This window comes from Equus asinus, chromosome 12 (genome assembly GCF_041296235.1).
Source record: "Equus asinus isolate D_3611 breed Donkey chromosome 12, EquAss-T2T_v2, whole genome shotgun sequence".
Taxonomy (NCBI): Eukaryota; Metazoa; Chordata; class Mammalia; order Perissodactyla; family Equidae; genus Equus; species Equus asinus.
This window is the reverse complement of record NC_091801.1, coordinates 3,238,196-3,264,401: the sequence shown is the minus strand read 5'-3', so window position 1 is coordinate 3,264,401 and position 26,206 is coordinate 3,238,196. Positions and strand designations below refer to the sequence as shown.

The 26,206-nt window shown below is 40.3% G+C and overlaps 1 protein-coding gene across 9 annotated transcripts in view; it reads left to right on the top strand.

The window, feature by feature from the left end:
- CA13 (carbonic anhydrase 13) overlaps positions 1-26,206 on the top strand; it is a 77,981-nt gene that overhangs the window by 50,205 nt on the left and 1,570 nt on the right. For 5 of the 9 annotated variants that reach the window (XM_044780337.2, XM_044780336.2, XM_044780338.2 and 2 more), the window contains exon 6: positions 1,824-4,053. In XM_044780337.2, the coding sequence (XP_044636272.1) occupies positions 1,824-1,943 (120 nt within the window). In that variant the 3' untranslated portion in view covers positions 1,944-4,053. Of the gene's footprint in view, positions 1-1,823; positions 6,694-22,061; positions 22,272-26,206 lie in introns of those variants that run through there. The other 4 variants (XR_011493087.1, XM_014839133.3, XM_070480975.1 and 1 more) reach the window with 4 other exon arrangements.

Below are 26,206 nucleotides of genomic sequence, written 5' to 3'. Positions count from 1 at the left end.
TAAGGTGTTGAGAGGTAGGGAGCCATGATCAGCTTGCGGAGGAGCCAAAAGCGGGCTGGGGAGATAAGTAAAGCCAAGATCTTCAGGGGAATCGGGGTTCTTGTGTAGCCACCTGGAGTGGCCACTCCAGAAAGACCTGGATTACCATGATCTGCAGAAGGCTGGGCGCCTTCCTTGTGGCTCCAGAGGTTGGATTTTATCAGCCTCTACTGCTTGGGAATTAGTTAAGTCTCATCTGGCTTTAGCTGTAGTGATCTGGTCTACTGAAACATGAGTAATAGCAAGTTGTAAACAGTTGTTTCATCTTTCCCATATCTATACCCTTTTAAAAGATACCTCAGAATATCACTTGTGGAAATACATGGCTGCTTGTATATGACACCCAAACTTATTTCCATAGAGCATGGTTATAAATAAACCATTGCCTGTCTATTGTGAAGGACCCCCATCACCTCTGCTTCCCATCCTGGACAGCTAACTGATGATGACGGAAACAATAATTGTCTATACTCAAAGAAAACAGCAAAACAAACACCAAAAACTTACTTGTGTTAATTGCCAGTGTATTACATTTTTGAGACAGTAGAATTATTCAAATAATTTACCTAATCTTCATTTTACTACTGTAGAATTGTGCTAAATCTTAATAAATATTATTAAATCACCAAGGAATTGTTAAATAATTTATAAAACATGCGTATAATAGAAAGCTTTTCAGCAGTTAAAATTAGTGACATATGTTTATACCTGTCGACATGCAAAGATATCTGCGATATACATTAAGTGAAAAAATAAGGTTTCAAAAAAGTGTGAGCTTCAGTGAAAAAAAAGCACAAGCTCATTTTTTAATAAAACATGTCTGTGTGTGTGCGCGTGCATGCGTGTGCACCAGTGCACGCATGAGTGTGTGTGTCTCCATAGAAAAACACCTGGAATGATATACTCCATTATGTTAACAGGAGGATAGATCTTGTGATGTGATTACTAGTAAGTTTTATTTTCTTCTTGATGCTTTGTGTATTATATGAAGTATGTAAGATGTGTTTTTTTAAGTATAAGAAAATTAAGCTCTTTTAGTGAGAAATATGCCTATACTTCTCAAATTGTATTTAAACATTATCAGAGGTTGAAGGGCCCTAGGCTTTTTGCCATAGTTAGTTCTTTAAAAGGCATAAGTTTGGTGAACACAAGCAAAATTATCTAGTTAAAGGAAAACGATACTTGTAAGATCAAAGTTCTACAGGGTGAACACCGCACGGTTCCCATGATTGGGAATGTTGGGGCCATATTATCCTGCAGTGCTTGTAAGCGGTCAGTGTTCCAAGAGCTGGAAGACACCTGTTGAGGTCCACCAGTCCAGTGCTTCACTTTATCGCTGAGGAAACTGAAGACTAGAGACAATAAGCGATTTGGCCAAGGTCACAAAGCTGGTTAGTGGCAGAACCAGGCCTGGGACCCAGCTCTGAAGGCCCCACAGTGCCCTTGCCACTGTGCCTTTCTGCCGTTGTACGTGACATTCTCCGATTTCTAGATATGTACTCTTTAAACCACATTCTAAATGTTTCCTCTTATTACTTTGAGCTTCAAATAAAGAATGATCATATACTTGATTTTTGAACCCAGACTTATTTGTCTAGTGGCGAGAATTTAGCAAAAGAGGCGCTTTATTATGTATGACCCATAACTTAGATAGTTTTCATTGCCACACTGTTAGTTCCTGGTAGAGGGGAGGTTACGCATTTCTCAACTTTCTATTCAGGGCAGTTCCTTAACAGTGGTGTGATGTTCTGTGCTGAAACTAACTCTCCTCTTTGCTTCAACAGCTGGCCAAATTCCGCACCCTCCTGTGTACAGCGGAGGGCGAAACAGCAGCTTTTTTGTTGAGCAATCACCGTCCACCACAGCCTCTGAAGGGCAGAAAAGTGAGAGCATCTTTTCATTAAAAGTTGTCGCTGGTAGCCCACTCCAGACACATCTGCAGAGAGAAAACAAGTCACGACAAAACCCACAAATCCTTGCTAACACCTCTTTCCTAGGATTCTAATTCACGGGTGCCATTTTGCTCTCAGCTTCAGCACAAGAAGAAAATCAGATCTCTTTCATCAAACTAACTTGACTGACCTATCTCAGATTTGCTGTCATGGGTATTCAAGCAGTAAACACTGTTTGGTATGTATTAAAACCCATGAAATGTGTCTGCTTGAACCAGCGTGAAAACATGGCCAGCACTGCAAACCTCAGAATCTATTAAAAATTTTCCCTTGCCATTGAGACTGAATCAGTCACATCCCTCTGTGAAGTTGGGTGAAAAACTTAAATTCATTTCCAGAATGATAGGATTGTAATACTTTTTTCTATACAAGTGATTTTGCCTAATGGCTTGATATCATTCCAATTCTTAAAATATTTTTATAGTTAATACTTAATTATCTATAGATAGTATATTTCCTTTTAAAGTGAATTTTTGTTTTGATTTCGTTGCTGATTCTCATTGCGTGATACCTTTGATAAAATGAACAATGTGAGAGTTATGGGGGGTTGGGACATAGGTACTTAAAGCGTCTACTCCACAACTCAAAAATAACCCATATGACTTTGGTGAGGAATTCCTCAGGATATAAACAGCTATTTAAACTTGAATGAACTGTGCCATATATCACATTCACTCGGTAATATTCATGATAAACTGGCTAATGACTGATCAGATGCAATGCTTGCCAATTTATGGCATCACCATGGTTTGAAACTAACAGATTACAAGGTACCCAAGCCACAGAGCTGCCCAGGGGATGGTGAGCGGTGGCTGGCTTTTGCCCTGTGTTTTGCCGACAGAGCAGGGAGCAATCCTGTGCTGCCCATTGCTCTGTCACCTGATGGGAAAAATTACTTGAGTCTCATATAAATGGGCATCAGTCCACAAACCCTTCCACCCATTTCCATCCAAAGCCCATCTCCCCCTTTAGACGTGTCCTCAGTCTCTTAAGTAATTTTGTAAGGTGGCTCTTTAGATTAGTTTTAACCTGTTTTCTCTTGTATATTGTTTGTTTTGGTGAAGGAGGGTGGGGAAGTTCCTTTTTCTGGTACAGAGTGACGCTAAGCAGTAACTTGATGGCCGCATTTAAGGCTTGAACACATGCTACACTTGGGTTCTGAGAGAAGTTTAACTGAGTTTCCTTGATTTTGATTATTTCCTTCAGATACATCTCTTCCTCTGGATGTAGATTTTACTAATTGAGATTATTCTGTGATAGACTTCTTGCTAGGATAGCTCAGTGTCAGTGACCTGCGTAATAATGACTTATATGGCTGCGTAAGATGAGCGCCTGAAGGCTGAGCTGATACCTTGCTGATTTTTGTTTTCTCCTCACAGTGTCCAGCTTGAGGGCTGGCAGGAGATTGACATATAGTTATATTTAATGAGTTGAATACTTTTTAAAGTTTTATTTATCTTTGGTAATTATCTTGCTATTTGCGATCAAATGCACTATAAGTCAATGTAACAAGTAAGATATAAGTTATCTCTTGAAAATTGTTTCTTCTTAAAGGGATACTTATTAAATCTACCTGTGTAACCGGGAGCTCTAATGGTTTTAATACCAATGTTGAATGGGAAGGTATTTCTTTTGTTTGGAAAGATACGTTATGAAATATCATAGTCTGAGAAAGAAGTCTGTTTTCTCAGAGACAGTAAGTTGCTATATGTGGAGGGGGTGTAGGATGGGGATTCCCATTACTGTGTGTATGAGAATTACCACTTCGTGACTTACAATTTATGCTACAATATTGCGTCAGTTCTATGCTGCACATTGGACTTTCGTAGACTAAAAAAAGTGTACCAGCACTGATTTCCTTAAAGATTGTCTGCTAATTAATTTATCTCTTAGAGGCAAAAGGTCTAAGTGTGTCAAAGTTATCTTTCGAAAAGATCAAATAGTTATAAATACTAGTATAGATCTCTTTTGTTTTTCCATAACATGTATTGGGTTTATGTTTGTTAAACATTTTGAATTTTAACTTAAAGTGGATTCAACCACAATAAAGAAAATGAGACACACTTTGAACTTTATCAGGGACTTGTATGTACAAGACACAGAATGAGATCACAGTTTTACATCTTTTATTGAGAAGATAATCTCAAACTCACAGGAAAATTGCAAACACAGTACAAAAACCATTTTTTTCCTGAATTATTTGAGAGTAGGTTGCCAGTCTGCTGCTGTATCATCCCACAAGCTTTAGTGTCTATTTCCTACCAGCTAGGACATTGTCTTGCACACCGCAATACAGCTAACACAACTGTGAGATTGACATCACTTCATTGGTACCACCGAATCCATTCGAGAATAACTGGTTCATTCAGTTGTCGTGTTTCCTTCTGTTGGGAACCATTCCTCAGTCTGTCTTTGGTTTTCATGATCTTCACACTTTTAAAGATTAGAGGTGAGTTATTTTATAGAATGTCCCTCAATTTGGGTTTGTTTGATGTTTCCTTATGATTAAATTCAGATTATGCATCATTGGCAGGAATATCACAAAAGCAATGCTCAATGCTGTGTTCTTCTTCTTCTTCTTCTTCTTTTGGTGAGGAAGATTGGCCCTGAGCTAACATCTGTGCCAATCTTCCTCTATTTTGTATGTGGGATGCTGCCGCAGCATGGCTCATTGAGCGGTGTGTAGGTCCGTGCCCAGGATCCAAACCTGTGAACCCTGTGCCACTGAAGTGGAGCATGTAGACTTAACCACTCTGCCCCCAGGCTGGCCCCAACTGTGCTCTTCTCATCGCATCCTGTCAGGATAGAATCCTACCAGACAACCAATTTGGATATGTCCTCTTATGGAGAACGTTCATTTCCATCCCTTGATTAAGATGGTGTCTGCTATGCTTCTCCATCGCAAAGTCACTCTTTTATCCTTTGAAATTAACAAATACTTGTTTGGGGATGTGCTTGAGACGATGTAAATGTCCTATTCCTCATTAAATCTCTAATTTATTCATTTATTCCTGATATAGACTTAGTGATTCTTATTTTATTTGGTGGGCTGTAATCTGTTATCATTATCATCTCATTTATCTATTCTCATGTGCCCATTTTTCTTGATTTGGCCAATAGGACACCTTCAAGCTGACTTCCGTGTCTTTTTTGACTTGTCCCTACTTCCTTACTTTCTGACAGCAATATGATTTTCCTGGCTCATCTCATTCTTTCCCTTCCCCAGCCCAGGAATCTACCATTTCTCTAAGGAGCCTTGCTTTCTTTTAGTGGAGAATAGTATTAAGAAAACCAAGATCTGGGTACTAAATGATCTCATTGCTATTGGAGTCTTGCTACTCCTAGATCCTTTCCATGGACAGAGGTTGGGAATGTGTACACACGCATACACACATGCACACATACACACACAAACATAATTTGTTCATGTTCAACATCTATATTTCTATGTTTATCTATATTAAAAATCATGATGACACACTCACATCTCTGATTTCAGTCCAACACTACAGGGTTCATTCTAGTTCTCCACTTTCATATTTGTAATTTCCTTCCCCAGCAGTGAGAAACCGGGCTTCCATTATCCTCCACATATGTCCTTATTTGGCCAGTTCTTCTGTATGTATCCAGTATCCCATCTCCACCTCTGACCTCTCACCCCCACCTTGCATGGATGCCCTTCTCACTCAGCTTGGGCTGCGGTGTCCTGCACTGGGCTGCCTTGTCCCCCCAAGGGAAGGGAAGGGAAGGAAAAGGAAGAGAAGGGAAGGACAATAGCAAGGTTACATTGTGAAAGACTCACTGGGCTGTTCACAGGGAAGTTCTTTATTTCCAACACAAGGTTATTGAAAATATAATACCTGTACCTATACACATTTTATCACAAGAGGCTGTGGAATGGAATATTTTGTAAAAGCCTTTTAATACCTTCTGAGTGGGGCTGCAGAAAATGTAGGCCAAGGGATAGTGGTCTCATTTCAGGGGCTGGAAAGGCACCCTGACCCTTGGATAAGTACTTCAACTTGCTCTTGTTTCAAATTCTACTGAAGAAGATTAAATTTTTTATCTTAAGGTTTCAAGACTTATTGAAATGCAAACTCCTCTCAAAGGATAATTTTTGAAGTCACCACCAGTCATTTACACTTTGATCTTTGTACAACAGCTTTTGACGGGAATAAAGACTGTGGCAGAAGGAATGTTAACATGGTAGAAATGAGTCAAAGTTCTGAGTGTTAGGATAGTTGAGATGAACTGGAGCTACTTCACAATTTTGCCTGCACTCTTCATTCTTACCTGCACCCTAACACCTTGCACCATGACTGATGTGTGGCAAATACTCAATGTTAGTGAATAGAACACATTAGTTCTTGTGTTATTGCATTAGCTCCCTTAGATGGACATCTCTATGAATTAGATGGATGGAAACTATTTCCAATTAACTTTATTAGAGGATGCCACAGAGGTTTGCAAGAAACTTATGGAATGTGACCCTGATGAATTAGGATTCATTGCGATCACTCTTTCTGATGCATAGCTTGTCAATAATGGAAGCACCAAATACTGTATTATTTGCAACAGAAATTAAATTTTTGCTGCCATACACTAACTCAAAAATTTTGATATTTTCATTAACTTGACTTGATAAACTTTATGTGAATTAAACCTTGTGAATTAAACCTTGTCTTTAAAAAAGTTTATTGAATTGAATTACTTGGAGATTTCTCTAATGTGGCTAGAAACTCACCTTTACCTTCCTAGAGAGGAATTATAACAAGCAGAGATCCCCAACCCCCTGTCATGGGCTGAGGAGTCTTCCTGCCTGAAGATCGTCAGCATGTCCTTGCTTCACCACTCCCACCAGTACAAGTCACTTGGTGGGAGCAAGTGGGTGCTTTAAACTTCTTTGTTTCAAATGAGTTTGTCTTCAGTACAAGCTCCTCTGGGTGGAGAGCATGGTCAGTTTATCTTAGCTGTGCTCATGGAGTAAGAGTTTGGAAACTCTGGGTTTGTGTCTCATTGAGCTCAGATGAATCATAACGTAGCCCCAAGTTCCTTATGGAAGCTATGATGTAGAGAAAAAAATGTTTTGCAAAAGATTTGTATGTTAACTGGGACTTCTGGAAATAACTACCGTGATGGAGGCGGGACTACATCTATGGTTGGCTGGGGCCAGAGGGAGCTGGAGGTATAGGGAGACTCTCTTAGGGCCCCAGGTACAAACACATAATTAAATGCTATTGGCATCTAAAAAATATAGCACAGTATAAGTCAGGTTCCAGCGGGAAAACAGAAACCACTCAGTATTTTAAACAGAGGGCATTAAATGCTTGGGATTGATTAGACAAGTGATGGAAAATGTTGAAAAACCAAACAGGACAGTGAGGCAAGCAAGAGATTGGCAAGAGCTGGAAGCTCTCATCTTCCTTAGGAGGAGGCAATATTCCTTGGAGCCCAGTATCTGTGGCCATGCAGATGAAGTTGCAAGTAAAGTAGGCCTGACTAGCAGGATCTGGTTATTTTTTAGAGAAACACAGCCATTCCCTGAGATGTGGCTTGAGGTAGAAAGAGGGGGAGAAATGCCCTCGGTTCTCCCTTTCTTCCATCCTTCAAACCCCTATTGGTACCCATTAGTGGAACCTGGCCAGAAACCAGATAACATGGAACCATGAGAGGTCATCCCCTCTGTTATACAGAGCAAATCAGTGGAAAAGTCCAGGATGGATCTGAGGAAAAATGGGTTTAAAACCAGTCAAGGCACCGAGGGTTGGGGACCTTCATTGTGCAGGTCAAGCAAATGAGTATGATGCCAGGCTGGAAGTCTCCAGAGATGGAAGACCGTGTTGAACTTCTCTCCCACTCTGGAAATTTAATTTGACCACGATTTATCAGGCATCTTATATATTTGCTAAGTGTTGTGCTAGATTCTAGAGATATAAAGAAGATTAAGACATTGTTCCTTCTCTTAAGTAGCTCAAGATGTAAGAAAAGTATCAAAACAAATTCATAGTACAAAATTATTAAGTATTTTAATTTGAGCTGTCTATAGAGTGCTAAGGGAACGTGGGAAAGATGGAGAGATTCAGTCTGGAGAAATTAACAGAGGCATAAAGATTTGCAAGTGTGATATTTCTGGAAATTGGGTTTTCTGGTTCCCTATGGAGTTTTGTACCTGGTCCTTGGGGTATGGAGACGTATCAGCGTGGACTCCTTTGTAGATGGAAAATAGAAGGCCCAACACAAGATGGCTAAAGCAGACAATGGAATTTACTGATTCACATAATTGAAGAATCCAGGGATACACCTGGCTCTCATCATTGTGAAGCCAGGGGCTCAGGTCAGGACTCAGTGTCCCTCATTCCTGGCTGCCTCCACCTCTGTGGGCTCCATGAGCAGTCAGATCTCCCTTCGCACTGAAGGATGGAAGCCTGCAGCTCTATCCTAAACCACCTCCTGTCAGTTGCACCCGTGAAAAAAGGAGAGCCGCTTTCTCCAAAAACTCAAAAAAAATAAATTCTCTCTTGACCTCTCACTTGCCTAGACTGAGTCACGTGCCCATCCTTAACCAAGTCACCATGGCCAGTGGACAGAACACTGCATGAGGGAAGAAAGTAGAGTCAGCTCCTTCCAAAACTGCACAAAGAGTAGGGGAGGAGTGGCATCAGTAAAGGAAAAGTGGGGGCTGGTACCTGAAGAAGGGAGAAAAGATTCTGGGTGGCAAAAACAACAAATGTCTACTCTGGACTGAAAGAGAGGTTGAAGATGGGCCTGAAAAGAATCACTCTTGAGATAATTCAGACCTTCCAGGAAATAACCATCATCCACCTGAAGAGAATGAAGTTTCTCAAGCCAAATGCAAGGTTAGCATTTCAATAAGGATGTAAGATTAAAAAAAATTTTTCCTACTAATGCTTGGGTAAAGTGATAAATTGATACCTTTTCACAATGATGAGGAAGGTTAGGGATTGCCACAGAGAGGCACCTAGCCTGGAACTGCACATCTCAGCAGGGCAGAGCTATTTGTTGACCCAATTCAGTTGGTGTTCCTTGTAGGGCTCCCATGTAGACACTGGATTCTGATCACTGTGGTCTCTCGCTTGCTGGCTTCTCTCAAATTCCAAGGAGACAGAGATGTTAGATCTTGTCCTCCTCTCTCTTAGCCTCCTTTGAACTTGTCTAGTAACCAATGTGGATTGATCATGCCTACTATTCACAGTGCCTTGTCTCTACAGGTGGCTTAAGAAGTATTTGTTGAAAGCATTAATAAATGCACATGCATATGAATACAAGGGCTCTGATTACGTATAAAATTAGCACATCTTGAAATCCGTTCTTCAATGAAATAACAACTGTCCACAGGTTATTCACCTAAATACTCAAGCAATTTGTTCCCTAAGAAAATGTTAGTTTATCATTTGTGAAATTAATCCAAGATAAATGAGGGAAGTGGGTGTAGGTTGCCTTGTTGCATTGTGACTAAATGCATCCACTGCCTCTCCAGGATGATCTGCCTACAAGAGTTGCCCGTCCTTGTTAAGGCCAAGGTCCTCGTGTCTCTCCTTGAGTAAAACATTTTACTGCCATCACCTGGACAACCAGGAAATTTTCTTCTGCAGCCCGTGCCATAGACCAGCGGTTCTGAAAGTGTGGTCTGCAGACCCCTGAAGGGCCCCTGAGACGTTTTTAGGGGGTCAGTGAAGTTAAAACTATTTTATAATAGTAGCAGGATGTTATTTGTCTTTTTCACTGTTTTGACATTGGCGCTGATGGTGCAAAAGCGATGATGGACAAAATTGTTGCTTTCTTAGCACAAATCAAGGATGTGGCAATAAATGGTACTAATATTCATTTGTTCTTCACTACCATACAATCACAGTTTAAAAATGCCAGTATCTCTTGAGAATCTTCTTGTTATTAAGTACAAGTTATTAATTTTAGTCATATTATTAAGAATTAATTTGAGATTAATCTCAACTCCTGAGTGTGCGTTCTTTTAATATTTGGTGTAACAGTATGGAAAGTCTGCGTGAGGAGCCGCGGCTGCATATCGAAGTTTGAGAGTTTTCCTTAGGGAGAGCACTATGTGACGGTTTGAGTTGAAACCGAATTAACCACTTTTTTTGGGAATTTATTAATTCACATAGCTGAAGAATCCAGGAGTAAACCTGGCTTTGACTTGAAAGAACAACTGACAAATTATGGATCTTCAGGCTTGGATAACTGGCAAGCGTTTTCTTGGAAATGGACAAAGTGAGCTTAAGACTTCAAGAGAAACAACTGGAATTATTTTTGGGGGATGATAAATTGGGAACCTTCAAAAGAAAATGGGGAGTTTGGAAAACTTGTATCTGCCCCGTGAGCATGCCAGCTTCTCACTGCTTAAAGACACTTCTGATGAGACCAGGGGAAATTTTAACAAATGTGAGTTTTTGATATGTAATGAATTGTGTCAACATTTTGAAGGTATGCGTAACTCAGCCAATATTTTCTAAACGAACAGTGCATGATGTTACAAAATCATGTACAGATAAAATATCTATTCAAAATGCAAGATAAACTAATAGATTTTAATGGAACAGAGTATGAAAAGTTTATTCATGTGGTTCATTAATATGCAACTTTTAGGAAACTACTACTTTTTAGGTTTTGGGGTAATACTGAAGAAGAATATCCGCAATTACCTGAAAAGGTCATTAATTTACTCCTCCATTTTCTAGCTACATATCTGTCTGAGAATGGATTTCCTTCAAGGAGTTCAAGCAAAAGAGCCTTTCACAACATAGAGAATGCAGAAACAGATAGAAAAGCCCAGCTGCCTTACGTTTAACCAGACATTTGAGAAATTTACAAAAATGTAAAGGCCATTTTTTGTTGTTACATTTTTTCGTTTTATAAAATATTGTTATTTTCATAAGACTTTATGTTAATTTATTTCTTATATAAATTATTTATTATGTGAATCTATCTTTAAATAAATTAATAAATACTTTAAAAATTTCTCAGTTTTAATTTCTAATACAGTAAATATCAATAGATATAACCTATATGAACAAGTCTTGGGAGTCTTCAGTAACTTTTTTTTATTGGTAACATTGGTTTATAACGTTATATAAATTCCAGGTATACATCATTATATTTCAACTTTTGTATAGACTGCATTGTATTCACCACCAAAAGTCCAGTTTCCATCCATCACTGTACAAATGTGCCCCCTTAGTCATTTCAGCCTCCCCCAACTCCCTTCCCCTCTGGTAACCACCAATCTGTCCTCTGTATCTATCACATCTTCTTTATGTATTCATCTGTCGATGCGCGCTTAGGTTATTTCCAAGTCTTGGCTATTGTGACTAATGCTGCAATGAACATGAGGGGGCACATATCTTTTTGAATTAGTGTTTTTGTGTTCTTTGGATAGATACCCAGAAGTGGAATAGCTGGATCATATGGTAGTTCTACTTCTAATTTTTTGAGGAATCTCTATACTGTTTTCCATAGTGGCTCCACCAATTTACCTTCCCACTGGCAGTGTACGAGGGTTCCCGTTTCTCCACATCCTCTCCAAAACTTGTTACTTCTTGTCTTAATAATTGCCATTCCGATGGGTATGAGGTGATATCTCATTATAGTTTTGATTTACATTTCCCTAATAATTACTGATGTTGAGCATCTTTTTGTGTGCCTGTTGGCCATCTGTATATCTTCTTTGGGGAAATATCTGTTCAGATCCTCTTCCCATTTTTTTAATCGGGTTGTTCTTTTTTTTGTTGTTGGATTGTATGAATTCTTTATGTATTTTGGATATTAAGCCCTTATTGGATATATGATTCGCAAATATATTCTCCCAATTGATAGGTTGTCTTTTCATTTTGTTGATGGTTTCCTTTGCCATGCTGAAGCTTTTTAGTTTGATGTAGTCTTTTTTTTTTTCCTCTTTTGTTTCCCCTGCCTGAGGAGACATATTTAGAAAGGTATTAAGAGTGATACCACGGAGTGTACTGCCTATGTTTTCTTCTAGGAGTTTTATGGTTTCAAATCTCACATTTGAATCTTTAATCCACTTTGAGTTAATTTTCGAGTATGGTGTAAGATAATGGTCTACTTTGATTCTTTTGCATGTGGCTGTCCAGTTTTCCCAACTCAATTTATTGAAGAAACTTTCCTTTATCCATTGCATGTTCTTGGCTCCTTTGTCAAAAATTAGCTGTCCACAGCTGTGTGGTTTTATTCCTGGGATTTCAATTCTGTTCCATTAATCTGTGTGTCTGTTTTTGTGCCAGTACCATGCTGTTTTGATTACTACAGCTTTGTAGTATATTTTGAAATCAGGGAGTGCAATACCTCCAGGTTTTTTCTCAGGATTTCTTTGACTATTTGGGGTCTTTTGTTGTTCTGCATAAATTTTAGGATTTTTTGTTGTATTTCCATGAAAAATGTCATTGGGTTACTGATAGGGATTGCGTTGAATCTGTAGATTGCTTCAGGTAATATGGACATTTTAGCTATGCTAATTCTTCCAATCCGTGAGTGTGGAATATCTTTCCATTTCTTTGTGTCTTCTTTGATTTCTTTCAACAATGTCTTATAGTTTTCAGTGCATAGGTTTTTCACCTTCTTGATTAAATTTATTCACACATTTTATTCTTTTTGTTGTGATTGGAAATGGGATTGTATTCTGGATTTTCTTTCTGCCAGTTTGTTGTTAGCGTATAGAAATGCAACTGATTTTTTTATTTTGATTTTGTATCCTGAAACTTAACTCTACTTGTTTATTATTTCTAATAGTTTTTGGTGTATTCTTCAGGGTTTTCTATATATAAAATCACATCATCTGCAAATAGTAACAGTTTCACTTCTTCCTTTCAAGTTTGGATCCCTTTTATTTCTTTTTCTTGCCTAATTTCTCTGGCTTGGGCTTCCAATACTATGTTGAATGAGAGTGGTGACAGTGAGCATCCTGTCTTGTTCGTGTTCTTAGAGGGATAGCTTTCAGTTTTTCACTGTTGAGTACAATATTGGCTGTGGGTTTCTCATTAATGGCTGTTATTATGTTGAGGTACTTTCCTTCTATACCCATTTTATTCGGAGTTTTTATCAAAAATGGATCCTGCATCTTGTCAAATGCTTTCTCTTCATTTATTGAGATGATCAAGTGATTTTTATTCTTCGTTAATGTAGTATAGTGTATTGATTGATTTCTGGATGTTGAACCATCCTTTCATTCATGGAATAAATCCCATTTGATTGTGGTGTATGATCCTTTTAATCTACTATTGTATTCGATTTGCTGGTATTTTGTTGAGGATTTGTACATCGATGTTCATCAGTGATATTGGCCTGTAATTTTCTTTTGTTGTGTTGTGCTTGTTTGGTTTTGGTGTCAGCATAATGTTGGCCTCCTAAAATTAGTTAGGAAGCATCGCCTCCTCTTCAATTTTTTGGAAGAGTTTGAGAAGGGTAGGTATTAAGTCTTATTTGAATGTTTGGTAGAATTCACCAGAGAAGCTATCTGGGCCTGGACTTTTGTTTCTTGGGAGGATTTTGATTACTGTTTTACTCTCCTTACTAGTGATTGATTTATTCAGATTCTCTATTTCTTCTTGATTCAGCTTTGGAAGGTTTTATGAGTCTAAGAATTCATCCATTTCTTCTCGGCTACCCAATATCATAAGAGAATGGTATTCTCTTATAATCTTTTGTATTTCTGTAGTATCTATTGTAATTTCTCCTCTTTCATTTCTGATTTTATTTATTTGAGCCTTCTCTCTTTTTTCCTAAAGTCTAGAAAAAGGTTCATCAGTTGTGTTTCTCTTTTCAAAGATCTGGCTCTTAGTTTCATTGATCTTTTCTGTTGTCTTTTTAGTCACTATTTCATTTACTTCTGCCCTGATTTTTATTTCCTTTCTTCCATTGATTTTGAGCTTCATTTGTTCTTTTTCTAGTTTCTTTAGGTGTGCTGTTAGATTGTTTATTTGAAATTTTCCTTATTTCTTGAGGTAGGCCTTTTGATACAGTAAATATCAATAGATATAACCTATATAAACAAAACTCATTGGGGTCTTCAGTAACTTTTAGGAGTGTCAAGTGTCCTGAGATCAAAAGGATTAAGAACCACTCCCATAGACCATGCTATGATTTAGTGTCCCAGCCCTCATTCATCTGAGCTCTTCTCTCTTCTCAAAGAGTTCTGATCAGTTCTTTTTTTTTTTTTTATTAAAGATTGGCACCTGAGCTAACATCTGTTGCCAATCTTCTTTTTTCTTCTTCTTCTTCCACTACATAGTTGTATATTCTAGCTGTAGGTCCTTCTAGTTGTGCTATGTGGGACGCTGCCTCAGCATGACCCGACAAGCGGTGCCATGTCTGCAAAGGTTCTGAATCAGCAAAACCCTGGGCTGCCTAAGTGGAACACACTAACTTAACCACTCGGCTGTGGGGCCAGCCCCTGATCAGTTCTATTGAACAAACTGGCTTATGCTGTAATAAAACCATTTACATACATGCATTCATATGACCTGGACATGAAAAGGTAAATTGTGGCCACATAGCCTCACGTTATTTGTCATAGGATTAATCGCTCTATTTCAGGTACTTCTGGATTCACTCTTCCTTTATGGCCCTTCCTCATCTTTGCTATTATATCTTTCTTGTCACTTTACTTATTAACATCAAATCTAAGGCTAACTTATTGGTATGAATTCCTGTTTAGATGCTGAAGGAACAATATAATTTTCTCTAAGTATGGCTTAACTCCTTGAATTCAAGTCCGAATTACTTACTGTAGTCCCTTGAGGTCCTGGCATAGCAATTCCCTGTGTTCTGCCAATATAAATTTCCCACCTACTATTTGCTCTTAGAAAACTGCCACTCCTCCTGTTCTAAGCACTTGGTTTTGAGCAATTTCTTCCCAGCACTTTCTCTTTTTCTTATTCTGTATTTCAGAATGGTTCTGATCATGAACTCCACATTTCTTTGCCATACACTATCCCAATCTCATCTTTTACGTTTCCTGACCTTACTCTTGCCTTCATCTCTTCTCTTCTTTCTCTTCTTTTCCAGGGCCCTACATTCCAGTTCTTGCTTCTTCTCCTGGAACAGAGCAATAATCTATCTTGGAAGATTAGTTATAGTTCAGCTTTCTTGCTAGACCATAGCAATGCAAAAGGGTATGTGTGGCCAGGAGTAGGCCAGATGGCTCCTTTCCTAGGGCATCTCACAAGCTGCTGTCTCTTGATAAAGTTCTTCAAGTCTAGAGGCAAGCTCTCCGCTCAGCGAGGGCAAAAACCTGATTTGTCACTGTGATGGATTCCCCTTTCAGGTGTAGACTCACCCCAATGAGCTCACAATTCTCATATATAGACAAAAGTCAAGTTCTTAACTTATAAAGAGTAAGATGAGTCTCACATTAGCTGGAACACTCAAACCAATATGACCATATACAAGGAGTATTTATTGAATTCCACTAGGAAGCCCACCACACACAGGAAACCAAATCAGAAGTTTTCTTGTGAGTATGGAACTCATAATAAAGAAGGTAAATAGAAGAAGTAAATTGTTTGTATCATTAAACCTGGAGTAGTCTGAAACATCCAACCCACTAGAAGGGTGATTTCAAAGTGAGACCATAATATTAGAATTTTGTTGGCTGTACCTCCCAGCATTATCTCCAAAATACAGATAATTTTGCCAGGAGGACTAAAATACTTGGTGTGTTGAATAATGTTTTCTCAACAACAGATCATGTTTAGATAAACTCTGTTAATACGTACTTCTGCGGCTTTTGGTTTTCCATTCTTTTGTGACAAATCAAACTTCTCTCTAGTTGGACATTCTTCCTTTGGACATGTCAACAACATACTCACTCAAGAATATGAAATATGAAATATGAAACCCTCTCTTCTCTTTAAGGAGAGTTTTCAAATGTCTGCTCTTATCCATAATGTATAGATTATGAAGGCCAACTCTTAGAGCTATTTAGCTGATATATAGAATTTTAAGCTTATTTTTCTTATTCTCATGTGTTTTTTGGGGAAAGTCCCAGTATAGCTCCCAAGGACTAACAATAATGTTGTTTAAATCTATTTATTGAATGGATGGAAAAAAACACACAAAGAAAATGAAACAGCATTCTTAAAAGAATTCGGTATAGCCGGTTTCTTCATTTCACCCTATTTTAGTTTCATGGGAATTTTCTTCTAGGGAAACTTAGCTTTTGATACAGGTAAATGCAGTGTTTTCCCAGCCAGGTGGGATGAGAAGCAACAGAATAAAATCATGGGTACAGATGGGAGGCATCAACTGTGATAAATATGTGTCAGACTAATCACAATTCCATACCTAAGTAGAGGTTTTGCAGATATAAAGACTTCTGAAGACAATTTTCATGGTGGTTTTAGAATGAAAATCTTTGGGATCCATAAAACTCCTGCAGCCCTGATCCCAAGGGGTCTCCTAAATATCCTTTACCTCAAAGTGCCCTTTTTTCTTGGACTAGGGACCGTTCTGTGTTGGGTTTCCCCATCTGTCACTTGGATGTGCTGAGATCAAGCAGTGAAATGACAGTTCCTAAACTCACTTCTGTTTGCTCCTTTTATTTGCTGTATAGTCAGTTTCCTTTCCGTGTTTTTCCCTTTAGAAATCAGAACCTGGACAAACACAAGCCTGAAGCCCTCCTTCCTTAAACAATGGAAGGTTCTGTTGTGCTTTGCAGCCACCCCGAAGGACGCTTTCAGCTGAGTTTGCTCACTTATCACAAGAGTTTGAAATTTGAGCCCCAATTATTCTTTTACTTAAAGCTGTCTACTAAGAAAAAGAAAACCCAAATCTGGCTTCCCAACCACTATTAAGGAAGAGAAGAAGCAGAGAGCTCTAGTTATTTTCTTTAATTTTGGATATTTTAATCATAGTATATCTTGGCGTGGGCCTCTTTGGGCTTATCTTGTTTGGACCTCTCTGTGCATCCTGTACTTGGATGTCTGTTTCCATCCTTAGGTTAGGAAAATTTTCATCTATTATTTCTTCAAATAAATTTTCTTCCCCTTTGTCTCTCTCTTTTCCTTCTGGGACACCTATAATCCAAATGTTAGCGTGCTTGATATTGTCCCAGAGTTCCCTTAGACTGTTCTCATTCTGTCTAATTCTTTTTTCTCTTTTCTGTTCAGCTTGGGTGATTTTCTCTAGTCTTTGGTCTACCTCACTGATCCATTCTTCTGCATCCTCTACTCTGCTGTTGAGTCCCTCTAGTGAATTTTTCATTTCCAGCATTGTATTCCTCATTTCTGATTGGTTCTTTTTTATATTTTCCAGTTCTTTGCTGATGAGCTCACTGTGTACATCCAGTCTTCTCCCCATATCTGTGAGCATCCTTATGATATTTTGTTTGAACTCTTTGTCGTGTAGGTTGATAGTTTCTGTTTCATTTAGTCCTTTTTCTGGGGTTTTGTACTGTTCCCTTGCTTGGAAAGTATTCTTTTGTCTCCTCATTATGCCTCTTTCTCTGTGCTTATTTCTACATATTAGGTGAGTGGGCTATGTCTCCTGATCTTGGAGCAGTGGCCTTATGTATGAGATGCCTTATGAGGCCCAGCAGTGTGATCCCTCTCGTCACCAGACCATAAGAACCAGGAGTGACCCCTTTGTGGGCTACTTGTGTCCTTCTGCTGTGTCAGGGTTGCTCCCCCTGCAGGTACCCAGGGAGTCTAGTCTTTCCTTCCCTGGCCAGCTGTTTGTAAATCTGGTTTGGAGGGGCCTCAACACCATTGGCTACAAAGTCTATCAGCACACTCCCATTGCAGCTTTCCTCTTAATTGGGTTGGTGCCCAGTGTAGCTGGTTGGTAGGCTCAGGGGCTTACACTTGTGATAGGCCTCAGGGCTGCAAGGCTGTTGTCAGTTCTCTTAGGAGTGCAGTTGAATGGAGCTGGCCCTAGGCACAGGAGTGCTCAATTGTTTCAGGCTTTGGAAGGTTGGGCTGATCCTTTTTATGGCTATTTGTGAAGCACAGGTCTTCTGCCACTGATAAGCCTCACCCCCCACCAGAACACATACACCGTCAACACAGTCCTGGTCCGTGCACACTTCCCAACCTCCTGGAGCATACCCCGACGCCCCACTGCAGAGGCCCCCACCTCTCCACCAATGCCCCTCCCCCCCCCGACAGTTCACCTGGTCCTCACACAGGCCCTGCCCCACGAGGTAGACACACTCACTTGCCTGTAGAGGATCAAGGCTCACAGTCAATGCAGGCTGAAAAGTAGCCTGAGGGCTTGCTGTTAGGTGGGGCCAGTCCCTAGGGCGGGTTGCCTGCCCTGGATGAACTGGATTAAATCTGTGCTCTAGTGGGCGTGGCAGACCCCTGGGCTAACAGCCCAAGGGATGCACCTCAATGGCCCCCACTGGTGTCCGTATCAGCATGCCTGGACCAGCTCAGAACAATGGCCCCCACCAATGTCTCAGTCTCCGGAGAGGATCCTCCTCTCACCAAGATGCCCCCAGAGCCCACCAGGTGAGTCTCATTTCACCAAAGGACTGTCAGCCTTCCCTCTGGTGATTTTAGGTTGCTGCAATGAGTGAGCTTGTGCGTGGGCCCTTTAAGACCTGGGTCTTTTTGGCTTTTGGCTGATAGCTTTTCTGGGGGTGTCCTCACTGCAGTTAATAGCCAGCGAAGCCAGACAGTAAGACCCCTGTCTCAGTTGAGCTGAGTCTGAAGAATGGTTATGGCAGTATCGCCCCCGCTCCGGACCTCACTTCTCCAGGGAGGGCTGCATACCTTAGGGTGGCTCCCGCCTGGCCAGCTGAGAAGCTCCACTGCTCCCAAAGGTGGCTTTTTTCCTCTCCAGCAGGAATTACTGCCTCTTCTGCCTTCGTCAGGACTGTCCCTTGTTATGGGGCTTCTTTTTATCCAGTTTTCAGTTTTCTATGCAGGGTAATTTTTCCAAAAATAGTTGTAACCTGGTTGTGTTTGTGGGAGATGAGTTCAGAGTCTGCCTACACCACCATCTTGATGAGATCTCTAGTTATTTTCTTTATTACGAGGATACACTTCATTCCCATACAAGCACAAACTCCTTGTTGTATATAATGAAAATGTGTGCTTATTAAAAACTAGTAAGATTGAAAAGGTTGTGAGGACATATTCCTTTTTAATTTTTTTAATAAAAGAAATATCTCACATATATCTATTAATTTCTAATACTCAATAGTAGATTAATGCTTGAATTAGTCCTGATTAATGTTTATTGTAAATGTGTCAATTTATCAGTGGGTCAGATACTATCTTTCAAATCACTTAGTATGACCATCGCATGCTATTGTTCTGTAATAATTTTATATAGGTAAGCCTACGTATGAACATTCTGCAGCTAAGTTAAATCGAAGACAAAGATTGTCTATGCTCTTTCGTCCCGCTTTCTTTTATTCCCCTTTAGTCTTGGCACACAATCAGAGAAATAGGGTGTGTCTAATTATGAATTTAGTTATTTACCAGACATGGACATATATATACATACATACATACCTACACACACACACACACGTGTCTATGTGTTTTTCTACCTCTTCACTTTTCTTCTGAGCCACATCTCCTGGTTTCTTCCCTCCTCTCCAGCTGCTTCCTTTCAGTCTGTTCTTCTCTACTCCATTCCCTCTGGGTGATTTTTTTCTAGCCCCATGACTTTAAATAACATTTAAATATACTGATGATACTTGTATTTATATCTCCAGCCCCAACTCTTCCCCTGAACTTTTAACTCGTGTATCCAACTGCCTGTAAGACAGCTCCATGGGATGTCTGGCAGACATCTCACAATGAACGGCTGCAAACAGAAATCTTGATTCCACGCACCATGCCCATGTTCTTCCCTGCAATCTCCCCCTCTCCCCGGAGTCTCATCTCAGTAAATGGCACACCAGCGACTCAAACCTCAGCCATCTCTCAGTCCTCTCTCTCAAACTACATCAATCTGTCAGCAAGTTCTGTGGACTCTGCTCTTAAACGATGGCTCCCAACTGGTCTCCCCACTCCACTCTCGTCTCCTGCAGTCTTCTCCGCACAGCAGCCAGAGTGAATCTTTAAAAGCGAAGGTCAGAGTGCTTCATTCCATGGAGCTCCACACTTCAGCGACTTCCATTCACTGAGAATGAAAGCCAAAGTCCTTACGATGGCCGACAGGGCTCTCTGTGATCCGTGTCCGGCCTCCTCTCTCCCCATTCTCTACTGCTGTCCCACCCTCTGCCCTCTAGCACACTCCTTGTTGTTCCTCCAACAGGCCTTTTCAAGCCTTTACATCTGCCATTCTCTCTGCCTGCATGGCCCTTCCCTGCATGTTTACCTGGGTCACCCCCTCATTCATTCAGATGTCACCTCCTCAAAGAGGCTTTACCTGACCACGCTCTCTGGAGTAGCATCCTGTCACTCCCTTTCTCCTTACCTCGCTTGACTGTTTTTCTCATAGCACTAAACCTAATACTATTTGTTTTTAATGTCAATCTGTCTGTCTCTTCTACTAGAATATAATCTTCTTAAGAACAGGAGTTTTATTTTGTTAACCAGTTTCTAGCATCTAAATAGTGCTTGCACAAGATAGACACCAATAAATATGTATTTAATGAACAAATGCATACTTCACGCACATCTAAAATAACACAGTTGGTCAAAGCGTACGAACTTGCAACTAGAAGATAAGTTCTGGAGATCTAATGTACAGCCTAGTGACTATAGTCAACAATACTGTATATTCAATTCAATACTGCAACTTCAAAGTTGCTAAGAGACTAGACCTTAAATGTTCTCATCATGAAAAAGAAATGATACTTATGTGAAGTGATAGAAGTGTAAGCTAACTCGAAGGTGGCAATCATATTGCAATATATAAATGTATCAAATCAATGCATTGCACACCTTAAACTTGCACAACATTATATGTCAGTGACATCTCAATAAAAAAACAAAGTAACAGAGATTTACAATACAACCGTTAATTTTCTGGATTTGTTTTGTGCTTCTGTAGAAGACTGGGTGTACACTTATAATTATATGTCAGCTTTGGTATTATATAGAGCGCACAGTGTTCCTTAAAAAAACTTTAAAAAGATACTGCAGTCTTTAAGATGTGAGTTAGTGCAACCATCCACATATGTATATGTTCACAAACTATTTTCGATAGTGCTTTAGTACCTTGAAAGGCTCCTAAAAGTTTTCATGCAATGTTCAAAAGTGTAAATCTTACTGCCAAGGAGCTGATTCACTTGCAGACCCTCAGTCACAATTTAATGGATGCCATGTTTCCATGTCCAGTTGGTCACTTAGCCCTGGACACCATATCTTTCAGAACAACCTTGCTAAGGTGATAGAAACACTAACAGAAAGGACAATATTGTACTATAATCATCAAACTTGCTAAGAGACTAGAACTTAATTCCAACCACTAAAAAGAAAGAGTCATTATGTAACATGACAGGCACTAAATATTGCTACAATGGCAATCATATTGAAATATGTAAATGTATCAAATTAACATGTTTTGCACCCTAAATTTACACAATGCTATGTATCCAGTATGTTCAGTGAAAAAAAGAGGAGAGCTACCTGCTTTATTATTTCAACAAAAGGGATGGAGAAGAAACAAAAGAAAAGAAAACGCAGGAGAGGATGGGGAGAAGGAGGAGAATGATGTTCTAGCTGTAAATGGTCAGTGTTTGAAAGGGAGAATGTGCAGTGAAGAAAAAGAATATTTTAGCAGGAACTAAAGAAACTGTAAGTGGTAAATTTTATGTAAGCATCGTCTCCCTGAAGGGTGAAAAGAGGCGTTGGACAGCAGTGATCTGTTCCTTTGTTAACTCCCAGGTGGCGCTGTTGGAAAAGAAAAGCCGACCGTGGGCCTTTAAAACATCACCAGCTTTTCTCCATCAGCCACTGCTGGAGTCCAGTCTCTTCCAAAGGCTTCCTCTCCTCCTTTACTTCCAGGTGCTCCCAGGGAGTGTCTCATCTGTGCTCTTGAGTAAAGCGAGTCAGCTCACACTTGGTGCCCTGTAATTTCTTCTCCTTTGTCCTCACCTCCTTTTCTCCCTTCTCCCCCCAGGTGCATCTCCAGGCCGCCTTTCCCTCTGAGCATCGCTAAACCTCTGGACACTACATGGGTTCTCCTGGGCCGTGTCTCTGCTGCTGCGAGGGGAGAGAAGGCCAAGCATGTATTCATTAAAAGCCGACATTTGGTGTCCTACGCTCTGTGGTCTGCCTCCGCCAAGCACAAGATCAGGGGCAGCGGCCTCAGCTGGAAGCCGCTTCGGATGTAAGTTTCCTGGAGTGGAGGCTGCTTTCACGCTGGGTTGCCCTTTGTTTGTATTTCTGTGTCATCCTTTCCTGTGTTTTCTACAAACGGTGTAGATCTCGTCTGTGACTGTTGTCCTTCCTCTAGCCAAACGGTGGACTAGATCGGGAGTCTTGGAGTGGTGCCTAGCATCTCTCAGCACATATCAAAGACGTTTATCATAAGCTTTCTCGTCGGAGGCTTCCTCACACAGTCTCCGTGTCTTTTTTACCACACTGTCCTTGTCTTGGGCGTGCCTCATTCTTGTTGAGATTCACAGGGGGTTAGAGGCCAGCTGATACTCCTTCAACCGTCACTCAACTCCAGGTTTTCTGTTGGGTCAAAACCACATCCTTGCCTTCAAGGCTTGGAGATTTCATTAAAGGCAATCTACCCCCTTGCCCAGTCGCTTTCTTCCCTCAGATCCGCTCTCCATCCATCCACCACACACGCACCTCCACTCCTAAGAGGCCATTCCTACAGTTAGGGGAGGGAAGAAACATATTTTGTTCGCAAAAAGGTTATGGGAGCACAAGTACGATTTTTCCAGCCTTAGAATTCTGGAGAAATTATGTTACTGCTTTCTCATATAAGAGAAAACATTTTTTTCTTCATCTTCTCTTAAAAATATAAAGGCTTTTGGAAAAGCTTTTGGGGTTTCTGGCCTATCTGGCCCTACCCTCCCACAACTGAATCCCTGGAGGCGAAATCTGAGTGCTTCTTTCTGTAAATGTTTGGGTGTGACGTTAAGGGCGGTGGCCATGAAGAAGTACTCATTCCAATCAGAAGGAAGGAGGATGGTTGGAGTGGCAGGGCTTGTGAGCATGGGCAAGTTTCCTGACTTCTCCAGGCCTCACTTTTCTGATACACACACACAAATAATAATAGTATCAATATAATAAGTTTGTTGTGCATCTTAGATGAAATGAGGCACTTACAGGAGTTATACAGTGCCTGAGTGCTCAGTGAGTGTCATTGTTTGAATGAGCACAATCTCTCCACAATGAGGGAGAACAATCTAGTCGTTCCACATTCTCTTAGTTTCAGACACTAGATGTCACTGCTGATGTTTGGTACTTTCCAAATGACGCTTAAAAAAAAATTCCAAAGGAGAAAAGGGGTGGAGTGAAGATTGCTTTCTCATGAACATAAGCCTGGAAGCATTATTTTAAGTACTGTATGAAAAGTGAGTAAGCCTTAGAAAAATTGTGAGGCTTTTCTCAATATGTTTAGACAGCAAGTAAGCCTGCATGGTTTGCTGATTAACCGATTGAAGTTGATACAAAAATAAATTCTGATACTATATTTAAGAAGCTGCTACTTCTGATGTACGGCTGAACCATGGACACAGCCTCAGAAATTAGAGGTTTAGATGAGGAGATGGAGAGTAGACGTTAGCAAACAGATGAATAACAGAAAGAAGAAGAAAGCAGTAAGAGAGAAAGCATCCTATTGACCCTGTATTTATATGACCAGTAACACCGTATAAATATGGATCTTTTTCTTCCCGTTAAATATTTAGTCAATGTACTTAAATACTGAGGCCTTATTTTAAGTACCTGCTCCAATCTGTGTGTGTATAGAACATCAGATTAAATGAAAATATACAGCCTAAAGTAAACATTCTCGAATTCGGTATATATGTGAGAAGCGTGGAGCTTCACGTTGCTGTACTGACTTTGTCCGTTGCATTTGAGGTTTGAGAAGGGAAGTACTATTTTTGTCAAGTATTTAAAAAAGGGGACACGGGGTCTAGAAGCCCTCCTAACCGCTGTTTTCTGGGCCTCCTCTACAGCTTTGGAGGGTCTTGGGTCCAGAGCAGCCCCCTGTAGCCATGAGGGTAAGCATTTACTGTGCTGAGCAAAAGAGTGAAGTGCACAGCGGGCTAAATTGGAATTTTTCTCTTTTGCTATCACATTTTACCTCAAAAAGTTGACAACTGGGTGTAACGGCATGATAACGTTACTGATGACAGCTGAGATCCGTTGAGGCACTGTTCTAAGGACTGTGTGCAAATCAACTCACTGAGGCTCACCTGTGGCACAGGTGCTATAATTATCCCCATTTGACAGATGAGAATAATGAGGAAGGCCAGGTTAATTGTGTAAAGCATCAGCATTAGTCACGACCTCGGTAGAACACAGTTCCACGAAGTACAGGTATGTTTCTAAAGCACCTTGTAAGGTGAGACTGATGACGTGCATCTATCTGCCATCTTGCTAATCTTCTCAATTATACACATTTTACGCAGTTGTATGTATATAAATATATGTATGTAAGTGTGTATGTGTTCCACTCTTCTCCTTTGACTTCACTTTATAAACATTGTCACGTGAACATTTTGCATGTGGGGCTATGCCCTCATTTTTAGTGATAACAGAAAAGATGCGATAGTTGCACACTGAGCTCCCTGTGCCTGGGGGTTTCTCGGAGGTGGTTGGGGCCACCGTGTGGAGCCGAGAGCCAGCAGGAGCACGAACAGCAGGTCTGACCCCTGCTCCCTACTTTACCTAGGGTGGTTAGTTGCTCTTTAAAATAAAATATTTTAAGTCAATTTACATATTTAGCTTATGCACAATGTTTCACCAAAGAAAGGATCCCAAAGCTGAAACAAAGTTGACGTAGTACTAATTATATCATAATTTGTAATTCCCGTATTGTTGAACATTTAGGTTGGTTCCATTTTTTATTGCTATAACATGCATATGAACATCTTTGTGCATACACTATGTTTTTTTCCTTTTACTTATTTCCTTACTTTAAATTCCCCGGAGGAGATTTAGGCCCGAAAGGCATGGATATTTGTTAGCATTTTAAGCAGGTTTGCAAGCTACCCTGATTCAGGCAATTGATAATGCCAACGGCAATATGAGCATACTGGCCGTTTGCCCACAGTCCAGAAGTAACAGCTTTAAAAAAAACAAAACAACCACCAAAACCAAACAACATTCAAAATGACGCAAAAACTAGCAACATCAATTAATGTCTTCCAATCACCCTAATTTAAGGATAGGCTGTATACTATGCCTCGAGCTGGAGTTTGACTGTGGCCAAGCCAGACTGGATGCATAGGAGTTCCCGCCACTGTGATGCTGTGGTGGGCGACTGGAGTGCTGGTGAGAAAACAGTCACTCTGAATAGGATAAGTCTGTTGAAACTGAAGACGGGCAGGAGCCATCTACCAAGGGTTGTTCAGGGACCACAGGAAAAGTAAGAGACCCCGGGCCTCCTGGAATTGTGAGGGGCCATCCCAGAGGGACCCCAACTTGGCCAACTGGACTTGCCCAGAAGATCTCTTGTCTCTGAAAGTCAGACCTTGTGGAATTTAATTGGTGCTGCTCATTCACGAGGCTCTATTGGGAAATGTGAATGTATTTTAACGCATGCGGATAGTAGTTTTAAAACATCACTTATCAAAGACAAGAAAAAAAAGAAAAGAGAAAAAATCACTCAGATTCTCACTCCCATGCCGGTACCAACTCTGACCATTTTGCCTTTTAGGGATTCAAAAAATGAATCTCTAATGCATGTTGCTCTCATGAAATTTTGATAGTTTGTTTCGCTTTTTATAAATTGGATAAACCAGATAAACTGGGTATAACTCTGTGCTTGTCAATCCCGGATTTGCAGTAATTTGCAATGTAGTTTATTTTGTGAAGGGCAGCGGCTGCTTTCTGTCCGTAAAAGCACGAGTTTATTTTCCTCCGTCAAACGTAAAAACCTTCCAACCGGCGTTTCTGCCTGCAAGCTCGGCAGAGAGGGCAAGGAGCATTTGTGCCATTTCCTCACGTCCACATGACATCACCCATGGCAGGGTGGTGGCAACTGGTAGAAGAATGTCACACGCGGCCTGCAGTGCTAATCTCTTGTCTCATAAAGCAGAGACGTTGGGTCTATGGTGTTCCTCGGATGCCAAT